Raw genomic sequence first — 25,638 nt, forward strand, 5'->3', positions numbered from 1 at the left:
TCATGACTACATCTTTAATAACTGGATTATAGAGCTCATATTTGTTCACTTGGGATTTTCTTAAATATATTTATTTGGCTCTAGCTCAATCACAAACACAAAGGGATCGCTGGTCAGAGGCAGAAACATTTTAAGCAGCTGTCCAACAATAACAGGCTTTCTCAGTGAGGAAGTTAATCTTCAGAGGTAATTTGTTGGGCTTTTCCATAACTCTGAAGATCTAAGTTGCCTGAGGTCCCAAAAATGTATCACTTATTTCTGAATAGGATGCTGTAATTCAGGGTTGATGTGAAAGTTTTCTTGGGGAGGCTCAATCTTGTAATATCCTACTGTTAACAAAAGCAGATAAGAACAGATCACAACCACACAGAACATGACTCAGGAGAATTTGCTCTTGCATCCATACCTTCTAGGAACTTCTGGCAGGCTCCATTCTCTCCAGCTCTTCCCTTTCTGTTGTTCTAACAAGAAACATTTTCATTGATGTAATCAAAGATTTTTCAATTCCTAGGTGTTCTGGGAAAATACATGTTAATGGGAAGGTCTACTTGTAATAGAGGAGCTATTGGTCTACTTGTTTCCAGAGGAGCTCACTTTAATTTGTCAAGATTTTAACAATACCAGACAAGAATTATCTCTATGGACTGGCAGTCCTTGAACAATTGTATTCAGTACGGTTCAGCAGACCACTGTTCTGGACATCAGTTGCTAATTATAAGAAAATTTAAAAGCCAAAAAGAAGAAAGCTTGGAAACTATTTTTTTCTTTTATTTTTCTATGATATTATGACACAGGTAAAATCAGCATGAATCAGAGAATCACCAAATAGGTTGGAAGGGACCTCTGGAGATCCACTTTCCCTGTTCTAGGAGGGGCAGCCAAACCAGGCTCCTTCAGACTGCATCCAGTTGGGTATTGAATATCTCCAAGGACAGAGTTCTACAACCTCTCTGGGCAGAATTGAACATGGTACTTCAGGTGTAGTCTCACCCATGCTGAGAGATGAGGAAGGGTCAACTTCCTCCACCTTCTGGTGATGTTCTTCCTAATACAGCCCGTGAGGCTGATAAATGTAAAGTAATTTACATTAGCAATTACTAATTTGTACATTTCTGTTAAAGAAAAAGTGAAGCGTGCTTTAGAATTTATGGTAGAATATGTAAGTGTTAATTAGTTTTATGTGTTCTTTCCTTTTAAAGAGTCAATAAATCGATATTCCTGTCAATTAAATCAATATTCCTGATATACATTTCACACTTAATTCATTTAGCCCATTCTTATTTTCTAATTTGTTTCAGTGGCCTCTTTCTCATAGATAAATTATGTCACACAGAGGAAACAAAATTATTTACTATAGGAAATGGGAAACATGTTACAAAGAGAGATGCAAACAGGTGTTCTTATGAATTAAAGATTGATGGGGAGAGGAGTAAGAGAGAGTAGACAGAGGATCAAATGGATTCAAAGTTTATTCCAAGGGTAGTTGACACCTACATATGTATGTAGTCAGGAAAGATTTCAAAGGATAAGAAGGAAGAAGAAAAATAAGAGGAATAAAGAATGAGGAAAGGGTGGGATGAGTGAGGCAGGAAAAATATCAATTGGAAAATAAAAGTACGTGGAGTAAATCAAATGCTGTTATTGGGAAAATAAATTAAATAAAGAATTTGTTTTAGCAAGTTTTTATTGAAGAATTTGACAACAGCCTGGTTACAGAAGGGTAAGATCTTACAAATGCATCAAACTTGTCTGAGTTTGCAAGTAAAAATGGAAAACAGAAGAAAAATACTATATTTATTGAAAATGATAGTGCTATTATTTTATACCAGAGGATGGGGATTTGATTGCTGGAAATTTTCCAGAACTATTGAGTCTACGAGATGAATAAGATGAGATAGGAGATTCAGGTGTATGGACAAAAGCTTCATTTTTCTAAATACTTTTAAAAATTGAGGCACCTTTTGTGCCTGTAGAAGGAGACAAAGTAGTTGAATGCTAAGTAAAAAGGAGTTAAGCAAATCATCTCTGAAGTTAAGGGAGAGGAAAGAGAAAGAGGAATCAAGGACAGTACAATTAAAAACTGGATATTAAAAAAGGAACCAATGCTGCAGTAACAATCTGCAACACTGAATACATGAATGTTTTGGTACCAACAGCACCACTTATTACATCTGATGTTGTGAAGATATTATCATCCAAATGTACAATTAATGTCCTTTCACAAGCACTTTGCTGATAAGTCTAGGAAACGGTATAGTTGCATTCCCTACCCTGAAGGCCAAATACCTCCTTACCTCCTTTGCTTGTGCCATGTCTAAGGCAACTTGAGAAGCAGAATTGGAAGTCATTCTTGATCCATCATATACAATTCAATAGTACAAGGTAAATACAGAAGTTGTTCTTAGACTGCATCTCCAATATTTAAGTGATTTAAAGTCTATTAAAAGCAACCACAAAAAGCAGTCAACATTGGAACAGCTTGATTTTTTTTTTAAATGCTCAATACTTCTTTCATTTGAAAATCATGATATGCAAATCTGTCCTTCAAACATAATTGAAGACAGGTTAGTTATAGAGGTATCTTAGTGAGTCTTCAAACTATACCAGTTAAGAAAAGTGCAGAATAGAAACCACTATTACTATTTATCTATTGCTAGTGTAAATAGCATTCTCTCTAGCTATGTAGCTTTAAATTGTATTTAATGTTTATTCTGAAGAACTCCAATCAGAAGCCCCCATGAGGGACAAAATTACTTAGGAAAAGCTAAAGAAAAATGTTTGTGAATATCCACCAAAGTTTTATTGTTGTTGTTCTATATTGGTCACATTCATGAATTTTGTGATATGCAGATTCTTAACGAAAAAATGCCTAGAATCATGAATCACAAAATCTTTCACATTGGAAGGGACCTCTGGAGGTCTCTTAGTCCAACCTTGTTCTCCAAGTATGCCCAGCTAGAGAACATTGGTCAGAAAATGAGAGGTTTAGAAAGTTGTTCTGCATGATTTTTTTTTTTTTTAATTTGGATTAAGTTTGTATTTTGCCTTGTCTTCATGATAAACACTGCCAACTCTGTTAGCTCCTACATGTATCGGAGATGTTCCAATCCCTTAGTTATCTATTTCCATCACCATTTCTCACTGATGATGTTCGTCAAAGCACACCTGCATCTGGAAAACTAAGGGTAATCCTACAAAAGAGGAAGCATCTGTGTACTTGTGGTTCAGAGGCAGGATATCTGCTGGAAGGCTATGTGAGAGACATCTTAAAACTTTAAAGAGCTCTGTCATAAAAGCTGTTAAAACCACCAAAGAGCAGTCCTCTCTGGAATTGTACCAGACTCATCCCAGATCTCTCCTGATACTTCATTCCATATTTCAGCTCCCTCAATAGTGAAATCTGCAAGTCACCACTAATCTTCAGTGTTGACATAGACATTAGGATTTGACTTTGCAGTGGTACTGGAATCAATTGCTAGATTGATTTCAGATACAATCATCAGTCATTGATGATTTCTTTGTTGTTTTGCTCAGGTTCTGCAATATTTTCAAGGCAATGACCTGCTCTTAATTGATGTCTGGAGGAAGCTGTCTTGTTCCACTGGCTGAAGCAGAATTTTAGGTAGTCTGAGTTCGTAATATAGTTAGGAAGAATGAGTATTCCTACTGCACATCTAGTCAATGTAGCCATCTGCTTCAAGAAGGATGATGTTAATTTATGTATCTACATGAATGATCGAGAAGTACAGAAAGATAACAGGGGCATCTTAGAGCTGTTCTCACATTTATATCATTAGTAAGTGAGAAAGTCTCCAAATTCTCCTGAATATGTTTGCATGCAACAAAACTCTTTAGAAATTATAAGACTGTGACTGTACAAGAAAGATGAAGCAGTACTATTAATATAGCTCTACCACAATGTATTGCTCACTTGTATCGCTAAAAACATTTTCAATATGATGGAATCAGTAACGTAGCCAATGAATGAGCAAAATTAGATTTACTGTCTATGAGGTTAGAGAAATACAGGTGTCATTCAGTTCAATGGCTTCATTAAGACATGGTCAGTTGCAGACACATGGATTACACGTTTCATATGGACAAGTTTTTAGAGAAATTAAGTTTCCATCTGTGCTAACAGTGTAAATTTTGGCCAAGTTGTTCTAAGTTCCCTACCCTTGCAACCAAAGCTGACTAAAGGCAGTGCATGAAGGTCACCAGCAGTGACTGTGAAAGATCAGTCTCTTGAAGAGGAGGAAGTGGGTATACTGTAACTGATGTTCTTTGAAATACATAGACTGTCTTGGTAAATCTCTGTGCTGTTTGGCTAGGCAGTTTTCAAATTGTAGCCGAGCTTAACACTGTCATGGTCAGCAATCATTTAAACAGTGTTGACATAATGATTAATATCAACATCAGTAGCATGAGAAATTGCCTGGTCTGGTCTTCACAAAAGAACAAACTTGAAAATCTGTGTATCTTTGTTGTAGTGTACTTTAATAATGTCATTTGGTCTGAAATATACTGTTGTATTTTCAGTATTACCCCTGTAGAAAAAAGAAATTATTTTTCTGGCTTCTATTAGTATTTTGTTGGGTAGGTGTGGACTGTTATTACAGCTCTCCATTATATTATTTTCATTTTTATAGAATTACTTATGCAGTACTATTCCATCAGTAGACCTTCAGAAATTACCTCCCCAACTGAGAGCCTGTTCCTATCTGTAATTTACAATATATGGCACAGTGTGATATATGTAGTTCTGGACTACCATATCATTATTTTTTCCTTTTACCATAATTGACAATATCAGTAAAACCCAGAATAAGATTCATCTTTTTGGAGTGGTTCTGCATTTGAACATACAGTTAAATAATTTCCTCTGTAATCCTCTGTTGTCGACGGAAGGAAGACACAGACGCTCAATATGAGTGAACAGTGAACTTCAACTTTAATGGATAGCTCAGTCGCCTTTTATCTAGTTCGAACATAATCAACTCATACATATTGCAAAAACTAAGCTCAGGATTGGCTAACACTGCCCGCTCTTTTCAGTTAGTTCCTCCTTCTTTTAGCTACCATCCTGCCTTAGGGACTTTCCCAATCGCTCAAGGGCATCGTGTCCTTGAGCCTGATTGGCTCTCAGCCAGCTGCGTATGTGCCCAGACTCATGTGAATTGAGTACGGTACTTCACTAGCCCATTGCTTCCTAACTGCCCAACATCCACATGTCCTATTTCACTTAACCATTCCTCCACAATCCTCAGAGCTTCTTTCCTACATTGCTGTTTCAAAATATAGGTCTTCAACTTGGTATATAAGATAATCATTTCTATCAATTACTTGTGTCCATTGAATCTCATTTATTTTAACTGTGACCACCTGTAACCTTGCCAGATGATTTTGCAATTTTAATTTTTGCAGCTGCATATTTGAGAAGTAAGATTTTTAAAGATTTTCAAGGCTACCGTGCTGGGGCACATGTCTAGTTGCATTAGTATAATAGGAAATCTTCTAATTCCCCAGTGCAGAAGGAACCAGATGAGCAGATCTTGTAAGATAACAGTTCATCCTGACTAATGTGATTTTAGTTTTATTTTTTGGAGGTACAGTTAAACGTTTTTCCAATATCATAAAATATCTTCATCATTCCAAGCCTGTATGTTTTGGAAGGATTTGATATTTGTATTTCTTGTTTGAAAATGAGGGAGTCCTCATACTTCTTAAGATATTAGAACTTATCCTTATGATTCTGGACAGAGAAGCAGACCATACATACAGTGTCTCTTTAATACCAGAGATAGGCATTGTAAACACCCTAGAAGGCAAGTTGTTCTCTTTTAGCATATTGCCATGTTTCTTGAATGCCCTGAAAAAGATAAACTGAAGAGAATACAGAAAATGATTGTGAGATAAAATGTAGCTCAGTGCAGCAAATCTGGCAAAGAAAGTTTTACGGTATTTATTTAATTCATGAAGGTCATGTAATCATCCAGGCCTTCTATTGTCAGGTGGCAACAGCTGGCAAAACCAAACTAACAGATGTTCTCAAGATTGTAAGTCCTTGTAAGTCACCTTAAACTGTCTTTATCCTGTTCAGAATGCAGGTAACTGAGAATTGTAGTAGTTTCACTGAAGAAATTACCTAGCTGTTTGGATACTTCTTATAAGCATCTAAGACTTGATCTTAAGATGCAGCTGACTTGGATAAATAATAGATAATGTTGTACTGGTAGTTTCTGGGTCCCCACTTCTTCAGCCTTTTCAAGGCATTAAGCAAGCACAGAGAAAATGCCTCTGTTAGTGAGACTGTCAACAGCTCTAATAATGGAGTTTGCTCTACTTCTTGGCACATGCATTATCCAAAGGGCAAGAAATCTGAAAAATGTAAAAAGTCAAAAGCAGCTTGCTGTTGAGCATTGTTCTCTAAGTAAGCTAATCAAATACCTTTGCAGTATTTCTCAGCTGAAAACGATCTAGTATTTTCTTGTTAGATTGCAAGCCAGAGCATGAAGGAGAGTAGTTATGACTGATTCTGTAAGATGACCAGATGATTAAAGGTAGAAGAAGTGTATTTCTACTGACACCATTGTTTCTTCCTTTGATTTGCTTTAGCAGGGTTCAAAGAGAAATAGAAATGCACTGGAATGAAGGTAAAACTAATCTCCAAGGATTGTTACATTTTTCTTCCATTTTAGAAACCTTACTAAGCACATTCTATGAAATCCAATGATACCTGAATTTATTCTATAATTACATTAATAGGTTGGAAATTCAGCGAAGTTGAATTATCCACAGCATCTATGTGACACAGATGTGAAAGATGCTGCTTAAGATGTCTTTTTGAACTGATCCATGTTGCTAATTGCTTTATCAATGTGAAATAAAATCAACATGTATCTGTAAATTGGCTAGAATACTGTTCCCCAACCAATTAGCCAAAGTTTCATCTACAGTATTGTGACCTTCAGATTTTGTTATTTGCTATAATTTTACTGAGAAATTATGTTATCTTTAAAGGACTCCAACTGATAAATACATCGGCAAATCTAATATGTTATAATCTATATGGTAACTACTAATGTGTTACCAAGTTCTTTTCTCTGCATATTTAGCGTTACCTGTGAAAGTAGACTCAATTTCACTGTTTCTGACCTGGTACTGAAGTCTATCAGGATTTCAGACTAATTAAGAGATCATCTTTCTTTCTGACCTATGGACCGTGTTGGAATCATGACCAGCTAGTGATAAGAGCAGGAGTGATAGTTTGACAGAAGCAAAACTATGGAATTAATTTCCAGTGAGAGGAAAAAATGGCCTCACCACATGCAGAAATAGAAATAGAAAATGTGTGATTTCGAAATATCCACAGTGCCACCCTAGCCTCCTATCCATTCTTGTATGAAGGTAATCAAATTGCATGACTGGGAAGAAGAAGAAACATGATTCTCTTTCCACATACGAATAATAGAGATTTTGTGAATTATTAGACCAGATACCATGTTAGGTACCTAGTAGATAGGTCAGGCATCAATAGAATTGATGTGCCAGTTGAGAAATGGGCAAACTATTAATACAGTAACAGACTAATGAGTACAGAGATCTTTCAAAAGAAATACAAGGGAAATGTTTTGAAACGGAGTATGAAGGCTGAGAAAACTAGACAAAGACAAGTGACTCATTTAACAAGAATAGTTTGTGGGTTTTGTGTTTGTGTTTTGTTTTGTTGTTTTCATTTGCTCCCTTACAGATTTGTATGCACAACTACTGGCAAGTGATGTAGATAATCTCTGCAGTATTTTGGTATATTAATTTCATTAAGAACAAAGCAAAAGGCCTTCTCAATTATATCCAAAAACAAATTCCCATTAAATCTGTTTCAGATTTGATGATATTTGATGACATATACTGCATTCAGAAAGTTGGAATCTGAAAATCAGAAGGATTGTTTTGGTTTCATACGTATTCAATTTCTGGGAGTTTAGCATGACCTGTAGAGTACGAGACATCTTTCTGGTTCCAACTAGCAGTTGCATTATTCCCACGACAGAGAGAATAACTCTAACATAAGGAAGAAAATGTTGTTGAGTGAATCCCAGGATGGCAGCAGATGTCAAGTTAGTATTGTCAAAACATCTGCAAACTACTCTGGAGGATTTGTTTTTTTTGTTGTTGTTGTTTGTTTTTTTCTCTGTTCTTCAAATATTTGACTCCAAACACTGGTAAGATGTAGTCACTTTAGAGAAATAAGATTAGAGATGCTGCAGTCTGTCTACTTTACTGAAGTGGTCCAACTGTCACTTTTCCCCCAGTGTGAAATGTGGATATTTCTTCCACAACAGTGTAAATTTTTAAATTTCTTTTCTCTCTTTGATTATTATTTAAAGTTTTTGTTGCATGATTACATATGGTCATTGCATTGTTTTATAGAAAAAAAAAAAAAAAAAGCTATCTGTGAAGCTTTCTGTGACTGTGCAATGAGACAACTTTACTCCAGTGGTCACCAGCCTCAACAATTGCTAATGAATGTAGCTGAAATACATTAATTGTCTTTTACTCATAATAACCTAAAATATGCAAAATATCAAGGTTGCCTGTTTCTGAGTCAGAAACCGTTCTGAAAGGAAATCTTTCCACTGAAAGACAGAATGACAGGTAAACGAAGTGTGTCTGCTTAGAAACAAGTATTTTGTGCATATTTTTTTCATATGTTGCAAATTAACTACATCATATTTGCTTGGAAATTACAGAAAACTGAAATACTGTACTTAGGGCATATTGGAATTTACAATGCAATTATTTTTCTTGCTGCATTTTTATAAGTGCTTGCAAGGTAAGAGTGCAGGAAGGAGATGCCAGTGGTAGTATTCTTTGTTACTGTTTTGACATATGTTTATTTCCCAGAAGTCAAATATATATTCTGCTTATTTACTGTTCTGGCATCCCTATACCATGCAAAAATGTAAGCATTCATACTGTTGAGAAGGTAGTGATTCTGTAAGGAGGGTGAAAATTCCCAAGAAGAAGCCCAAAAGGTCTGCTGGGCTTCTTAAAAAGTGAAACAGAAAAAAAGGAAGAGCATCTGGGGAAGGTTCTGAAAGAGAAGGCAGAGGTAGGAGTGGGGCTAGGAAATGATGCTAGTGAGGAAAGAATATGTAGAGTCCACAGGGGCAAAACTATCTTTTCTGTATGCACCTAGGCTGTCTGCCCACGGCAATACAACTAATAAATAGTACTCAGAAGCTACCCGTGGAATACAAAATGCAGCTTAGTATAACCTTCTTAAAAAGTAGAGGAATAAATACCATTGGCTTGAGTGCAATACTGTAGCTGTATGAGATGCTTTAAACAGAAGCCTGTTAACTCCTGTGGGGAGCTAGAAATATTTACTGCTGTATGTATTGAACAATGCTTGGACATTACAGTATATAGAAGTCTGTTTGTTAGTGTGTACCAAATTGCAAATTCATGCAGTTCTACTTTTTGTTTTCAGCAATTAATTGAATAAGAGAGAACATTTTATGTTTTACTTTTTGATACTTTATTTCCACCACTGCGGTAGAACCTCCAGTTAGTTTGAAACTGGTAAAATTGCCCTGTTTGGGGCAATTCTGACTGCAAAGCAAAACCAATCAAAAATCTTATAAAAAGCTTTTGAAGTTCATATCCTATAAGTAGAAAATAATAAAGTAGATGAGCTCACTCTTCACAGGTAGAACTCAGATCTGCTGAAATGTATTGAATACAGTGTTTTGTAAATAAATCACCTTCCTTTCCACACTAGCTCTTTGAGGAGTGTCTTCTCCTTCAAGCTTTTGCTTTCCAGTTTGATCCCTTCCAGTAGCTGGCTTCTGTTCAGACTTCACGGGCTTCTTGGCTCAGCCAGGCTTGGCAAAGTTTACTTTGCCACTCAAGAGACCACTGCTCCACTCAGTCTGTGTGCCTGGAGATTGCTGGCTGGCTACCAAGACTGCTGCCTTCTCCCATGCTGCAGCTTGCTCATTTGCTCTCTGAGGGAGCAGTCACCCTCTCCCAGAAGGTTTCTCCTGACTCAGAGTGCAAGAGCCAGGACTATACAGTCTGGCAGCCTTCCTTTCTCTGATCCAACTTCACCCTTTTAACTATATGTAATGAACAGAAATGGAAACAAACCAATTCTGGCATACAACACAGCTATCAATTTCACAGGAGCAGTTTGTGGCTTTCTAAACAGGTATAGATAAAGATATCGATGGAGATGGAGATAGAAGAATGGACTTTGAAAGTAAGAATCTAAAAAATCTCCATGTATGTTCTAGCCTTGTCTAAACAGCAGTGGTACTTTTTTATTTATTATTATTATTTTATTTATTTGCTCTCCAGTCTGTCTAGATTTGAAATTTATGGCACAGGTTATCACTTGCATTTAGACTTAGTACCTATAAAAATGGCAAACAGCTATCCTTCAAAAGAGTATTATGTTGGTACTATTTTTGTAGCATTTTTTTTGCAAAGTCTCCATGTTGGTATTTCCATTACAAACTTCTTTTCCATGCTTTCAATAAATACTCACTCCAGGCTGCAACAAGGGATATCTGATCTCAGCTCTCAATCAGTGGTTATTTTTACCCATTTTCCAGAAAATTGATTGAGCTGATGATTTCACGTTGTACAAACGTTAAAAAAGGTGTGGAGGGGAAAAAATGAGGGAGGGTAACAGTAGGAATTTAATCCATCCAGTTGGTTTGTATTTCAATTGCTGCTTTTTCTCTACCAGTAGATTAGAAGTGGTTTGCTACTGGCATCATCTGTAGACTGTGCTCTAGTGGAATTCATCACACTTCTTTTCAGTGCCTGAGATTCTGCATATCGCCCCATCTGTAGGAAAATATTTTAACAGTGAATCTTTATCATGAGGCAATGGCAATTGAAAATCACAACAAAACAAAATGTTATGTAAGATGATATACTGCATTATTTTTTACACAATTTCTGCCTCAGGGAGGCAGAAGTCACAGCTTTCAAATTATGGAAGGCTAATGTATTTTTTTGTTTTGTTTTTAATTTCCTATTCTGTTTTCCAAATGATGGGTGTGGGAATCAAACTATTTGGAAGCATTGGGTCATTTTGAAAGTAATTTTTTTTGGAAAGGTCAGTAATGTGAAATGAACTACCATTTTATGTCTGCTCAGCTTGCATCTGACTAGGATTGAAATGCTGATAAATGAATTCTGAGTCTCTGTCTACTTCCTCAAAGATAGCAACAGCTTCACTGTTGTGGCTAGTAAAGCCACAGTCATCAGCTTTGCCTGCTATTCTGCATTGATAGGAGCTTGCTTCTGTGTATTTCTAGTTTTCTTGAGCATCTTTTCCTTGGTTGTTATATCTGCATATTGGCAATACATAGTTTTTCATTTTGTGGCTTTTGTTTTGCCTGCCTGTTTGTTTAATATTGCCCCTGCTTTTCATCATTACATGCATTTTTTATTACATATTAAATAATTATTTACTTCTGCTATGATTGGCCAGAAGATGTCTCAGATATGTTTGGAATGTGTCCATTACACACAATCTCAATCACTTTGATGTGCCCTGGAGCAGTGCATTACATGCTTGTGTGTCAGGTCTGCTTAAGCTGTCGCCTTTCAGCCATCAGACCCTGCAGAAAGTAAGTCAAGCTTTAGCTGACCTACCCTGAAACAACCAATAAATTCATCTTGAAGTCATTGTAAAGAAACCTGAATAGTAGCCTTAGAAGACAACCAATTTAAGTGACATTTTTGCTGAATCTCTGCTGTAGCAGCTTATTTTGGTGTAAATCTTCCTTTGTTGACAGTACTTGGGGAGTCTTGCAATGGGTCAGAAACATCCAGATTTAGTAGCAGAAGAAACACAGTAAAGCTTCATTTTTTATCATTGGACAGATATAAATGGTAGATGAAACAAATTTAAGAGCCTTTGGGGACTTTTGAAAGAGGCGAATGAGAACAGCCTTAGGGACTGTGCATCTTGGTTCTTCTCACAAATCAAAGCATAGGTCTCCTGGTAATTATAACAGTCCCATTTTACTTTGACTATTAAAGACTTACTATAAAAATAGACAGGAGATTCAAACACCGTCAGGTCAAAGATTTGAGTCTAGCAGAACTTCCTGAGTTATAGAGGCTTTTGTATTGTTCACATAGGAGAATTACAGTGTTTACTTCTGATAATAGTATTCTTGTGCTGCAGAAAGAATTAATTAATATATGTGGATTCCTGAAACAGCTTTATTCCAAATAAATTGAATGTTTAGACATGTTTTGACTGTTTGCAAATAGGAAATGTGGGTTAATCTAAATACGAGCATTAAAATAGTTAAGAATTAAAAGCTTTAGCTGAAGTGTCATTTTGAATTGAAATAATCTCTCTGTTGTTCTTCCCGCTGTGGTTTCAGGCAAACAGCATTTTGTTAGGAATGGTTTTCTGATAGAAGATCAGATTTCTAGCCATGGTAAAAAAGTATAACCACTATACTCAACCACCTCAAATAAAATAGAAAATATAGTTTGTTAGTAGATGAAACAGATATTCAGATTCTCAATATGAATCCAAGTTTTTAAATACTTGCAACAATACTTTTAGAAAGGAGTCATTTTAGGCACTGAACAAAGCTACCAGGTGGCAGAAATCAGTTATTTTTGTCAGAGGGAGACCAAAGGTAACTGTTAAGTCCCTTCGATTTTCAGGTTTATATGTATTACAAGTAAGTCAGTTCACAATTCAGAAACTTGCTAAACTCTTGTGCATTGTTCCATAAAGAAAACAAATTACTATGCATAAAGATAACTGTGTTCATATCTCTGTATTATTTAGTGTGACTTCACTAGGATAGTTTACAGAGCTTCTTGTGTAATATACCAAGCTTTGCTAACGTTCTGCTTTATACCTTATAATATTCATTTCTGTTTTTCAGCTCTGAGGGACAACAGAATTGAGCTGGTTCGAGCTTCATGGCATGAACTGAGTATCAGTGTCAGTGATGTGTCTCTGTCAGATGAAGGGCAGTACACCTGCTCTTTATTTACTATGCCTGTCAAAACCTCCAAGGCTTTTCTTACCGTTCTTGGTAAGTATAAATAAGCAAGCATATCCACGTTAAAGAAGCAAGTGGTAAACTTCTAAGGCTATGACCAATAATGATAAGAATGAACTCTTCTAAAGCTTGCAGAAGAGATATGTAAATATCTGATCTTGTGTCCCTGAAACTTATAGTTTCATATGGCTATGCTGAAAAATAACATGCATCTTACTGTTTGTGTTGGGTCAGGATAATGAATTAATGAGCACACAAATACCACAGTATGAGTGCCCCTCAAAATGGATTCAAACTCTACATTCCAAGCACCATAAGTGTGAAGAAAGCACATATGTTCATCTCCTACTTTATAGGGCAAAGGGAAGAAAATGAAAAAGCATGAAATTAAAACAGGCTTTAGAGTTTTATAGTCTTTTCCTGAGTTGTGCATTTTCTTAGCTTGCTCTGCTTTTTTTTTTTTTTTTTTTTTTTTTTTTTTTTTTTTTTTTTGCCACATAGAGCATGTTTTCACTGGGTTTGCTGCTTGTTTTATGCTTTATCCTCTAAATGCTCTGCTGTTTTCCCCAAAGGTTATAGATACACATAGAAAAGCAATAGATATCTAGAGATGCCCAGGAAATAAAGTTTCTGCTTGAAGCTTTATATGATTGTATGAATGTCAGTAGCCCAATCAGCCAAAATTGCTATTGTTCATTGAAACACACCTGCGTACCTAAGAGGTTATATGATTTTAGAGATTGACTTTATTCTTTTTTCCTTTTTCTGTCTCTGAACTTGACTCTTTTTTTCTTTTTGTTTTAATTTTATATATAGACAGGCACACAGCTGAATTTAATAGGACTAACGTAAGATGGTCTCTGTACCAGTAATATTCACATTAATCCAGCCAGGGAATTAGTTTTGTGCATAGGATCTGAAATACATCTCCTTTTTGGTCCCTGTGAGACTGTTTTACAAAAATCTTCACAAGTTTGTCGTTAAGGACAAAAAATACACTCAGAACAGAATAGCAGAATATTCTGGAATAACAGCTGCTTGAGGTTAATCTTCATTTCTTTAGAGAGGCATCTCATGATCTAAACAACAGATGAGTAGACCGGTTCAAACTTTTAAATGCTCAAAAGACATAAAAATGCATTACAAGGGCAGAACAAACATATAGCCCTCTTTTATTAAACAGAGTAACTTGATCTTCCATGGTCTGTGTAATTACATTTTCCCAGCATCAGATACTTTCCTTCCAAGATGCCTGTCTTTTTTCATTTTAGAATTGTAATTTTCTGTTTTGAAGTAACATTTTAAAGTCTTTCCACCTGAGAATTATATATTTTCCATTGAAATGTATCTTTCTAATTGTTTTAATCAGATAAACTATCTTTTTATGTACTAATAATCTCGTTATTTATTTAGTGTCAAGGTATTATAGTAGACACCACTTTGTGTCCTGAAAGATTGGAGTGGATTTATTACAGAAATGTACTCTGTGATAGGTACTGCTGCTTGGTTTTTATGTACATAATCTGTCATTTTGGAAAAGAGATGTAAACAAGCCAAATTGTGAAATACAGGGCACAGGATCAGGTACTGTGACTGATCCTTTTACCTAGCCACTAATATGAATGCATCAAAGTGCTTCAGATGCAAGTTACAACAATGACATTTTCAGAGATTTTAAAATTGTACTCATCAGTATCATTTTAAAGTAGGTTGTTCTTGTGTTTTTGCAAAGTCAAATGGATTTATACATATAGTGATGATTTTTTTTTCTAAATGCTATTCATAAATTTGTTTTAAATTTTCTATGATTGATTGAAAAACAACCACTTCCAAATTAGTATGATGTATATAGTATTTTGTGATCCTAAGATCTTGGATTCAGCTAAAGAATTCTCCATAGCCAATGGACTTGTGATTATACCTGGGTTTTTTATTTTGTTGGTATGTTTTCTGAAAATAAAATAACTACTGTGTTTATTTTCATCTTCCTTTTTCCCTGGATTTTGTATTAAAATCTTCATAATTCATGCCTAAACATCAGTTCTGAACTTAGATCAGTTCAGCTTTTTAGATCAGTTCAGAGAATTGTGGCTTGATCTTAGGAGGAAAAAGAGGGTTTATAAGCTTTGGAAAAGTGGGCAGGCCACTAAGGAGGACTTTAAAGAAGTAGCGAGGCGGTGCAGGGACAAAATTAGGAAGGCCAAAGCTCATCTGGAGCTCAATCTGGCTACTGCCGTTAAAGATAACAAAAAACGTTTCTATAAATACATCAACACAAAAAGGAGGACTAAGGAGAATCTCCATCCTTTACTGGATGCGGGGGGAAACTTAGTTACAAGAGATGAGGAAAAGGCGGAGGTGCTCAATGCCTTCTTTGCCTCAGTCTTTAGCGGCAATACCGGATGTTCTCTGGATACCCAGTACCCTGAGCTGGTGGAAGGGGATGGGGAGCAGGATGTGGCCCTCATTATCCATGAAGAACTGGTTGGTGACCTACTACGGCACTTAGATGTGCACAAGTCGATGGGGCCAGATGGGATCCACCCAAGGGTACTGAGGGAACTGGCAGAGGAGCTGGCCAAGCTGCTGTCCATCATTTATCAACAGTCCTGGCTATCGGGGGAGGTCCCAATCGACTGGCGGCTAGCAAACGTGACGCCCATCTACAAGAAGGGCCGGAGGGCAGACCCAGGAAACTACAGGCCTGTCAGTTTGACCTCAGTGCCAGGAAAGCTCATGGAGCAGATCCTCCTGAGAGTCATCATGCAGCACTTGAAGGGGAAGCAGGCAATCAGGCCCAGTCAGCATGGCTTTATGAAAGGCAGGTCATGCCTGACGAACCTGATCTCCTTCTATGACAGAGTGACGCGCTGGGTGGATGAGGGAAAGGCTGTGGATGTGGTCTACCTTGACTTCAGCAAGGCTTTTGACACCGTCTCCCACAGCATTCTCCTCAAGAAACTGGCTGCTCTTGGCTTGGACTGGCGCACGCTTCGTTGGATTAGAAACTGGCTGGATAGCCGGGCCCAAAGAGTCGTGGTGAATGGAGCCAAGTCCAGTTGGAGGCCAGTCACTAGTGGCGTCCCCCAGGGCTCGGTGCTGGGGCCGGTCCTCTTTAATATCTTCATCGATGATCTGGACGAGGGCATCGAGTGCACCCTCAGTAAGTTTGCAGATGACACCAAGTTAGGTGCGTGTGTCGATCTGCTTGAGGGTAGGAAAGCTCTGCAGGAGGATCTGGATAGGCTGCACCGATGGGCTGAGGTCAACTGCATGAAGTTTAACAAGGCCAAGTGCCGGGTCCTGCACCTGGGGCGCAATAACCCCAAGCAGAGCTACAGGCTGGGAGAGGAATGGTTGGAAAGCTGCCAGGCAGAGAAGGACCTGGGAGTGATGGTGGACAGTCGGCTGAATATGAGCCAGCAGTGTGCTCAGGTGGCCAAGAAGGCCAACGGCATCCTGGCTTGTATTAGGAACAGCGTGACCAGCAGGGCTAGGGAGGTGATCGTCCCCCTGTACTCAGCTCTGGTGGGGCCGCACCTCGAGTACTGTGTTCAGTTTTGGGCCCCTCGCTACAAGAAGGACATCGAGGTGCTTGAGCGGGTGCAGAGAAGGGCGACGAAGCTGGTGAGGGGCCTGGAGAACAAGTCCTACGAGGAGCGGCTGAGGGAGCTGGGCTTGTTCAGCCTGGAGAAGAGGAGGCTCAGGGGTGACCTTATCGCTCTTTTTAGGTACCTCAAGGGAGGCTGTAGCGAGGTGGGGGTTGGCCTGTTCTCCCACGTGCCTGGTGACAGGACGAGGGGGAATGGGCTTAAGTTGAGCCAGGGGAGTTTTAGGTTAGATGTTAGGAAGAACTTCTTTACCGAAAGGGTTGTGAGGCATTGGAACAGGCTGCCCAGGGAAGTGGTGGAGTCACCATCCCTGGAAGTCTTCAAAAGACGTTTAGATGTAGAGCTTAGGGATATGGTTTAGTGGAGGGCTGTTAGCGTTAGGTTGGAGGTTGGACTCGATGACCTTGAGGTCTCTTCCAACCTAGAAAATTCTGTGATTCTGTGATTCTGTGATTTTGTTGACCTGTTTTTGGAGTTGTACTGCCAATGTACTTTAGCATCCTGCTTACTGTGCAGACCAGTTTAAACCTTGTAATAAGTCAGACTAGACCTGTATGCAGAATATATTTAGATAAGATACAAATGATCTTCTTTCCTTAGAAAGATTGATGCTTTCTTGCTATTTATTTATTTATATATTTATTATCAACTAAAGGTCATGTTGGTATTTTATTTACATTAAGAAACACTGGCATTCAGTTTTGATAAAAGGCAACTAATTACTCTATTATCAGAATTTAGAGTACATGAAAAAAATAAGTTTGAAGTGGTCATATATTTATGTTAGCAGTTGAAAATATCAGAAACATTTTGCTTGTTTGCTTGTTAGGTGTACCTGAGAAGCCACAAATTACTGGATTTACTTCACCAGTTATGGAGGGAGAGAGGATGCAGCTAACTTGCAAGACATCTGGTAGTAAGCCAGCAGCTGATATCAGATGGTTCAAGAATGACAAAGAAGTTAAAGGTATTTGAAAGGACTCCCATGTAATTTGATCCAATTGTCAAAACTATACATTGTTTAAAATTATATTTTTAATTTATATTTGTAAAAATAGTTTAATAGTTTAATATTTAACTGTCAAATGAATTAGTGATAGTATGTAGATAAGGAATTGATTATGAATTACTGTAGTGGACATATGATCAACACTTTATTTGTATCTTCCAGTGGTAAAAAATGATGTATTGGGTTGCTCTGAACTCTGTTCAGCATGTTAAACTTAATGTAAATGTTTCATAGACAAACGTTTTATGTAATTACTGTTGTCACAACAGTAACACTCACCTCAGATATTTTACCTTTTCATTTCTTTTTACCTTTGTCATATGACATATGTCTGATTTAGTCAGTTGCCAGTTTTATGTTATACTACCCTAAGTGACTGGGTGAGGCAGAACTGTCTGGAGGAGATGGGAAAGTGTACTTCCCATGGGGAGTTATGGAGTCTGCTCAGGTAAGGAGTTGTAGCCGTTCTTAGCAGTCACTGGGAAATTTGAAGAAATTGCTATATTATATTTGCTATATTATATTTTAAATCTGGTGTAAAAACTTTGCCTTTCTCTCAAATGACGTGTATTTGAAGCTAAACCAGCAATGTGGCCATTTGGCTCCTTAACTAATTTGCTCTTCTCAGCAGATCCTAAATGGATGTTTGTTTCTTTTTAAAGAGGGGCTGGGGAAGGAACAATGTTGATGTATGAAAAAGAATGGTGAAAAGGAAAAAACAGAAATAAGAGGAAAGCATTGAGCACATTCATTTCAGTTTAGTTTTCTAGGTCTTCTGAAGAGCACATTGCCATTTCACAAAGGTTAGAAATAAAATAACCTAACCAGTTTGCAGTGGCATCAGCAGAAGTTACATTAGCTTTGTGCACTGTAAAAGGTGAAATGATAAATCTGAGAAAAAGATATGAAATTATATGCTAATGCAGCTGACATTAAAGGTTAGGAGTTCGTCTGTCTAGCACCAGTAAATCCAATTGTGTTACAGTGTATTATACATGGTGCAAAAGAATATAAATGATGCCTTGAGTTCAGAGTTGCACCAAAGGGGAAAAAGGCATTCTAAAATTGTAGCTCTATTGCTATTACTCAAAAAAGGAATCATCATGTGGTAAAAGAATACTGTTTCATAGAGTAAGTGCTAGTAATAAGAGAGAGTGAATGTGAAGCACTGAGTATTGTACTTTTTATGTTAGCATTCTGTCTCTCATGTGCACCAAATTAACAAACGAATCTGCAGTTTAGCATTCTAGTTACCTTTCTAGAAGGAGATTATTAAAAACGCAAATATGGGAGAAGCTAAGTATGCATTTTTTTTGTATAAAACATACATTTTTTCAATAAAATTAATTGCATGCTATATACAATATTATGAAAAATATTTATTTTTAAGTTTCAGGAATATTTTTATGTATTTTCTTTCTTTTTCTAGGAAAATTGAGTTTCAAAAATAAATAAGATAATAACAGTTCATTTTGTCTCAACAGATTAAGATATTTTGAATTAGTTTATATATGTTAATATACACAAAGTATCTACAAAGGCATTGAACATTTTGTCTTCATAAACCTATAGTCAGAAGCTGGAAGTTTTTTAGATAGCAAAGCCAATTCATAGTAGAAGTTGATTTTAAAAGTAAACAAAAATTATATTTGCCTTGTAAAACAGCAGAATTTTCACTTTAAAAGATCTGTGTTCCTATATGAATGCTGTAAGCATGCACTCTTATAAATGACTGACAATGAACAATGTATGACAGACATTCTAACACTTTATTATTTTCATTATCAAACATCTATACCTATGAGCTATAAACTAGTGTTAGATAATCTGAGTGTATCTGTATGTATGCCTATCTGATAGACATAGAAGGGCCCCATAGTAGGCTTTTAGAGATCAGATGACCCAACCTCTGTTCAAAAGTTAGATCAGGTTGCAAAAGGTCTTGCCCGATTTGGTTTTGAAAAGTGTGCAAGACAGATTCCAGTCTGTAAGTATTTGAAAGTCTTTACTGGGGATAATTTTCATTATATCTAGATATTTCATGAAGCATGATCAGAATTTGCTGTAGTGTAACTTGTGTTCACTGCCCCTCAATTTTTGCTGTATATGTCCAAGAAGATTTGGTATTTTTGTTCTCTATTACTATGCATTAAGTATTTGAAGATAGCAATTTGTCTTCTATTCATCAGGTTGAATGACCCCAACTGTCTCCAACCTCTCCTTATACATTGTCTGCTTCAGCCACTGACCATCTCTGTGGCTCTTGACTGAACCCACTCCAATTGGTTGACACATCTTCTTAACCTGTAAAGCCCAATTTGGGTGTCTTACTGTAGATGCAGCCACACAAGTACTGAACAAAGAAGAATAACCATTTCCCTTGCCTTCTTGGCTATGCTATGTGTAGTGCAAAGCAGTTTCTTTTTAGCCTTCAACCCTGTATAGACACACTGTTGACTAATTTTCAACCTGTACTCACTACCCCCAGTTCCTCTTCTCTAAAGCTACTTTCTGTCTAGGCATCCCTGAACCCATTTGGTTATAATCATAATCAGAAAAGGTTCCTTTGTAGTGGAATTTTTTAGCCTTTTTTAAGGAGAGGAGTAGCAAGAAAACAAGTGAAATAGGCTACAATAGACATATTTACAAATTATTTTAAAACCCTATTACTAGGGTTTAGTTAAAAAACAAATTATACAAAAGCCCTAGGTAAGTATTTTGAAAGCTAGCATGCAGTAACATGCCCACTGCTTGATCTCCACTGCTATTTATATGGGCTTACATTGTTAGCATATGTTACAATCACACCTTCATCTTAGTATGAAGAAACACCCAAGAAGATACAGCTGGTAAAGTGGACAAGCTAAGTAGTTCTGTTGATGAGGTTGTCAACAGTTTATAGAATAGTTGCACCATCTTTTTTACAGAGGTAATTAAGGGTTTAATGCCTCCAAATAAGAGGTGTCCGGAGAAATTCTTATAAACATCCACTTAGGAAATCAACTGTTTTTGTTTTTCTGAAGGATTAAGCATCCACAGCCTCTCACTGAAATGAAAGCTGTTGATGTTTTCAGGAGCTGTCTGTCCTCTCTCTGAAGTCAGTAAGCAGTGGCGTGTGTACATTACTTAAAAACAGAAAGCTATCTATATACATGTAGGTGGTTTTTATTCCATTTTGAAACCTAACTCTTGGAACAAAATCTCATATGTGTGCTTCAAAAACTAGTGAAGACATTTGTTTTTTTGGTTTTAATAATTTTGCTTTAGTCCTGGTCAATATTTCTCTCACCTTCTGATCTCTAAATATTAATTGCCACCTTGGCAGAAATTGAATCTCTTACAGCTTAGCAACCAACTAACAAACAAAATGCTTGTATGCAGGAAATTTCTTAGGGAAAAACAAACGAAAACAACATAACCAAACAAAAAAAGAAATTTTGTAACTATGTGGTGTCTTCATTTTTCTGGAGACAATGACAAAAGGCCATCTTTCTGATTTCAGAGGTATTTTTAACCTAGAAGAAACCTAAGCCATTTAAGATTTGTTTTCTAAAATTGATCTTTAATGGAAATTTTATGTAGGTCATCTTCTTCTCTAATGGGATTTAGTATAATTTATAAAACTGAAACCTCTCACGTTTTGTTTTTCATTTTTTTAGGACACAGAGGACATATGCAATCTCGATGTAATTTAAGATATATATTTATGTATTTACACATTAAATACTAAGAGGTGCTCTATTTCTATTTTTTTCTATCAATGTTAGTATCTATACTTTGGTTTAGTTTAATTCATTAATTAGCATAATTCTAGCCAAACAGAATAAACAATGAATAAAGTAAGCACAGGATTAATGCAGGCAATCCTTAGTTCACATGGCTTTAGTAATATTCATATGTTGCATTACTATGAAAGATTATAAGCACTGGCATAGAAAATTTAATATTTAGTGACACTGCGAATACATACGGAAAGCAGGGGTGGGAGGAGACTGCACTTTTCTGAAGAACTGCAGGGACAGTTTATATCAGATTTGGACCTAAACAAATGAGAGAATGGTGAAAGAAATTGCCCTCTGAGTGCAGTATCATGTTACCAGTTTTGAAATTTTTGATTTCAATGTGTATCTCCTCCTCTGATAATAGAAGAAAATTGTGGAATAACTGCAGTCTAATTACTTGTGGTTTAAAGGGATCAATATAGATATAAAAGGTATGTTTTTTCAACAAGTGTGATAGACAATGTAACTGTCTGATGTTGGACTGTTTTTTTTTTCTGAAAATACTCAAAACAAAAATGTTTGCTTGTTTTCTCTTTCAGATGTTAAATATTTAAAAGAAGAAGATGCAAATCGTAAAACATTTACAGTCAGCAGTACACTGGATTTCCTTGCAGATCGCAATGATGATGGTGCAGTTGTAAGTTGCAGAGTAGATCATGAGTCCCTAAACTCTACACCTCAGATAGCAATGCAGGTTCTAGAAATACACTGTAAGTAATACACATTATATATGCTTGCCTTTATAGCTTCGTTTTGTTTTAGAGTTTCTATTGTAGGAAAATTATAAAAATCTCTGATACAGTGAGTACTGATAACATCTTTATGCCACTTTTTTTTTTTTTTTTTTTAATTTCAGGAGTAACTCTAAAGATGTTAGTGAGTGTTTACTAGTGAAAATACCAGGAACTAAGTTCCTGGTTTGCTTTGAAAAATGGTAGAGAGGAAATGCATTTGTCTTTCTTTGTTTATCATTGTAGCAATATCAAAGAGGGCTTTAACATCGATCATAGTAGTCCAAGACTACCCTTGAAAATATCTGAAAACTTGAAACAAAGGTATGAAAAGAAGCAAGTTTTCAGCCAGACTGCTTCAGGAACTTTGAATCCTGCTAATGAAACTCTATGTAATTCTGGAATAGCAAAAGTCTAGGAGGAAGAGCCCTTTAAAATGTATTTTTAGGACTTGTCTATATAGGATACTGATGTAGATATGCTCAAAGTTTGAATGAGTCTGCCTATGTATCTGTGTGCACTACTAGAAAGTCGTGTTGTCCTTCAAGTCACTTTTCTCACTTATAAATTATGAGACACTCAGGAGAACATCTTTTTCACCATCAGATGACATTTTCATATTCACTTGCATTATATGAAAGTGAAAGGCCTTGAGGGGAAGACGTATGAGGAATGGCTGAGGTCACTGGGCCTGTTCAGCCTGGAGAAGAGGAGGCTGAGGGGAGACCTCATCACAGTCTACAACTTCCTCGTAAGGGGGTGTCGAGAGGCAGGAGACCTTTTCTCCATTAACACCAGTGACAGGACCCGCGGGAACGGGGTTAAGCTGAGGCAGGGGAAATTTAGGCTGGACGTCAGGAGGGGGTTCTTCACAGAGAGGGTGGTTGCACACTGGAACAGGCTCCCCAGGGAAGTGGTCACTGCACCGAGCCTGTCTGAATTTAAGAAGAGATTGGACTGTGCACTTAGGCACATGGTCTGAACTTTTGGGTAGACCTGTGTGGTGTCAAGAGTTGGACTTGATGATCCTTAAGGGTCCCTTCCAACTCAGGATATTCTATGATTCTATGATTCTATATCAACCATTCTGCAGTGTACTGTTACATGGGCTTCTGTAGAACACCTGTACTTGTTTGTCAGCTGAAAGAGACATTTGCAAAATATTGTCAGAACAAGTGATGGGGAGAGACCTTTCATAGATCTGTTTCTAGGGTAGGTGTAACCAAAGGAAGCTATTATAAAGCAGACAAGCTTGTCCATAAGGCAGACAAGTTTCCAGTAGTTCCCAAGACACCATGTCAAGGACTGCTGGCATGTATAACTTATTTCTAAACAGAGGAATAGTTCTGTAAGTGTCTAAGACTTGTAGCATACATAAAATGTGATGGCAAAAACACTCCATGCATAGAAGCTGACAGCATTGCTAAAAATGCCATCTGCAAGAAGTCTGAAATGATGCAGATGTGGATTAGTATCCATAAGTATGTGTACTGAAAATAACTATTTTCTGATACATTCTGTGCATCACTTTACTGAGGGAGATCAAAGCCTTTCTTCACCAAATGACTGTTAAGCACCTGCCTCTCCTAAAATGTTCTAATGACATCTGTACTAGAGACGTGAATCCTTAACAGCTTTATTTCCACGAATTCTAAATGCCATCACCATCAGCCACTGATCTGGTGCATGCTATCACATCCAAATTGCTAGCTCTTCTTCCAGTGCCCTGCTCAAGATGTTGGCTCTACAGGAGATCTACCAAATCGAATGACACAGTAGATACAGAAAACAGTATGGTACAGTATAATGATACAGTAGATACACAGGGGGTTTATAGGGGGTTTAAACTGAGTCACAGTGGCTGCAGTATAATGTGATTCAAGGTAAAGGAAAGCTTCTGATTTATGTGAGTAACATAAGGCAGAAAAGCCTTTCTGTCATATACAAAAGTCATATACAAAATTTCCTGAATATACACTGTTTTTCCCTTTGCACCCTAGGCAGCAAGATGCTATCTTACTAAACACCAACAGGGAGCATCTTTCCCTTTGCCTGTTGCTTCTTTTTTTGAACAAGACCCTTCTCTGTTTTCTGCACATTCACTGAAGTTCTTCAACAAGGACAAACTGCACAGGGTGTTTACAATCCCTGATATTCTTTATGTGCTATGCTGCCCCCTCAGAATGACAACTTACCAAAAGCCATAAGGCACAATTAATTATTCTCTATCCTTCCTGGTTGCTTCATTAATTTTCCACTAACCAATTTAATGCTCTCCAGAACTAGTATAGAATCATTACACATTACACATAAGTGAGAAATGTGCCAAAATATGCTTAGGTTTAGAAGAGAGGGTAGGAATGCCATATAAAACCATGGAGAAAGCAGTATTTTATTACTGGTGACAAGGAGACTAAGAACAGTCTATTGTCCTTTTCCTTACCACTTACAACTTCATGGTCAACATCTCAGCAGTCTTACCTGGGACAAGGTTTTAAAAGAAATTTTAGGAAAAGAGAAAGATGATGTGGTTCAGCAGAGAGCCTTGAAGGAAAAGGTACAGAAGGGTGATTTGCTAGAGCAATCACAAAGACTTTGAATGGCTTACATAGCACTGGAACTGTGGTCTTTGATTTTATTCTCCTGCTTGTCCTCCTCTATTGCTCACCCTCACAGCTGTGGTACTGCAGTCACTGGAAGCTGATTTTTACCCATCAATTCATAAGATACAAACATGGTAGAGATATCCTACTTGTATTAATAAGAGTCATGCTCACAGGACCCAATGTGTGAGATGATCCAATATATCCTCAATACCAGCTGACAGCAGTTCAAAAATAGTGCTGACAAAACAGATGAATTAACAGGACAACATGAGAAACATCATAAGAATTTGTTAATTTGAAGTCCTCTAGTTCCAAAAGTCACGCTGCCTAAAATCACAAGTAGTGTGGCATTGCTCCATAGGGCATTTGTTCCAAATGTTCCAGTGTACTTCAAATGAGGAGACAGCTTGGAAATAGTATGATAAGCAAGTATCTTAAATGGGTGAAACAGAATGGTACAGATGGATGTTAGTTTGCCAAAGAATGAACACAAAATTGATTTGGTATCACCTGCTAGAACTGCACTTGGTTTTTAAACACCTTTCTAAAATCTGAGGAATTCTATCTGTAGATAGCTCCTTACCAGTGCATCATGACGGGTTAGAAAAAAAGGGCAATAATAAATTGCCTACCTATTTCTGTTGTTTTCTGCCCTGTATAATTATGCTTGAAAGTAAATAATAATGATAATAATAAAAATCTTCTTTGTTTCAAGCAACTATCCCCTGATAGTGGGCAAAACAAATGTGGCTTCATCAAAATGCAAAAAAGATATATATAAAAAATAAAAGCAAATTAAAAAACAGTAGGAACTGCAGTATTGTGCTTGTATCCAGTAGGTTAA

At 37.0% G+C, this 25,638-nt stretch overlaps 1 protein-coding gene across 4 annotated transcripts in view; it reads left to right on the forward strand.

The window, feature by feature from the left end:
- CADM2 (cell adhesion molecule 2) overlaps positions 1–25,638 on the forward strand; it is a 679,737-nt gene that overhangs the window by 526,051 nt on the left and 128,048 nt on the right. For all 4 annotated transcript variants that reach the window (XM_084528767.1, XM_084528769.1, XM_084528768.1 and 1 more), the window contains 3 exons: positions 12,936–13,088; positions 17,496–17,633; positions 21,997–22,167. In XM_084528767.1, the coding sequence (XP_084384893.1) occupies positions 12,936–13,088; positions 17,496–17,633; positions 21,997–22,167 (462 nt within the window). The remainder of the gene's footprint in view (positions 1–12,935; positions 13,089–17,495; positions 17,634–21,996; positions 22,168–25,638) is intronic.

Source organism: Aythya ferina (genome assembly GCF_964211825.1).
Source record: "Aythya ferina genome assembly, chromosome: 1".
Taxonomy (NCBI): Eukaryota; Metazoa; Chordata; class Aves; order Anseriformes; family Anatidae; genus Aythya; species Aythya ferina.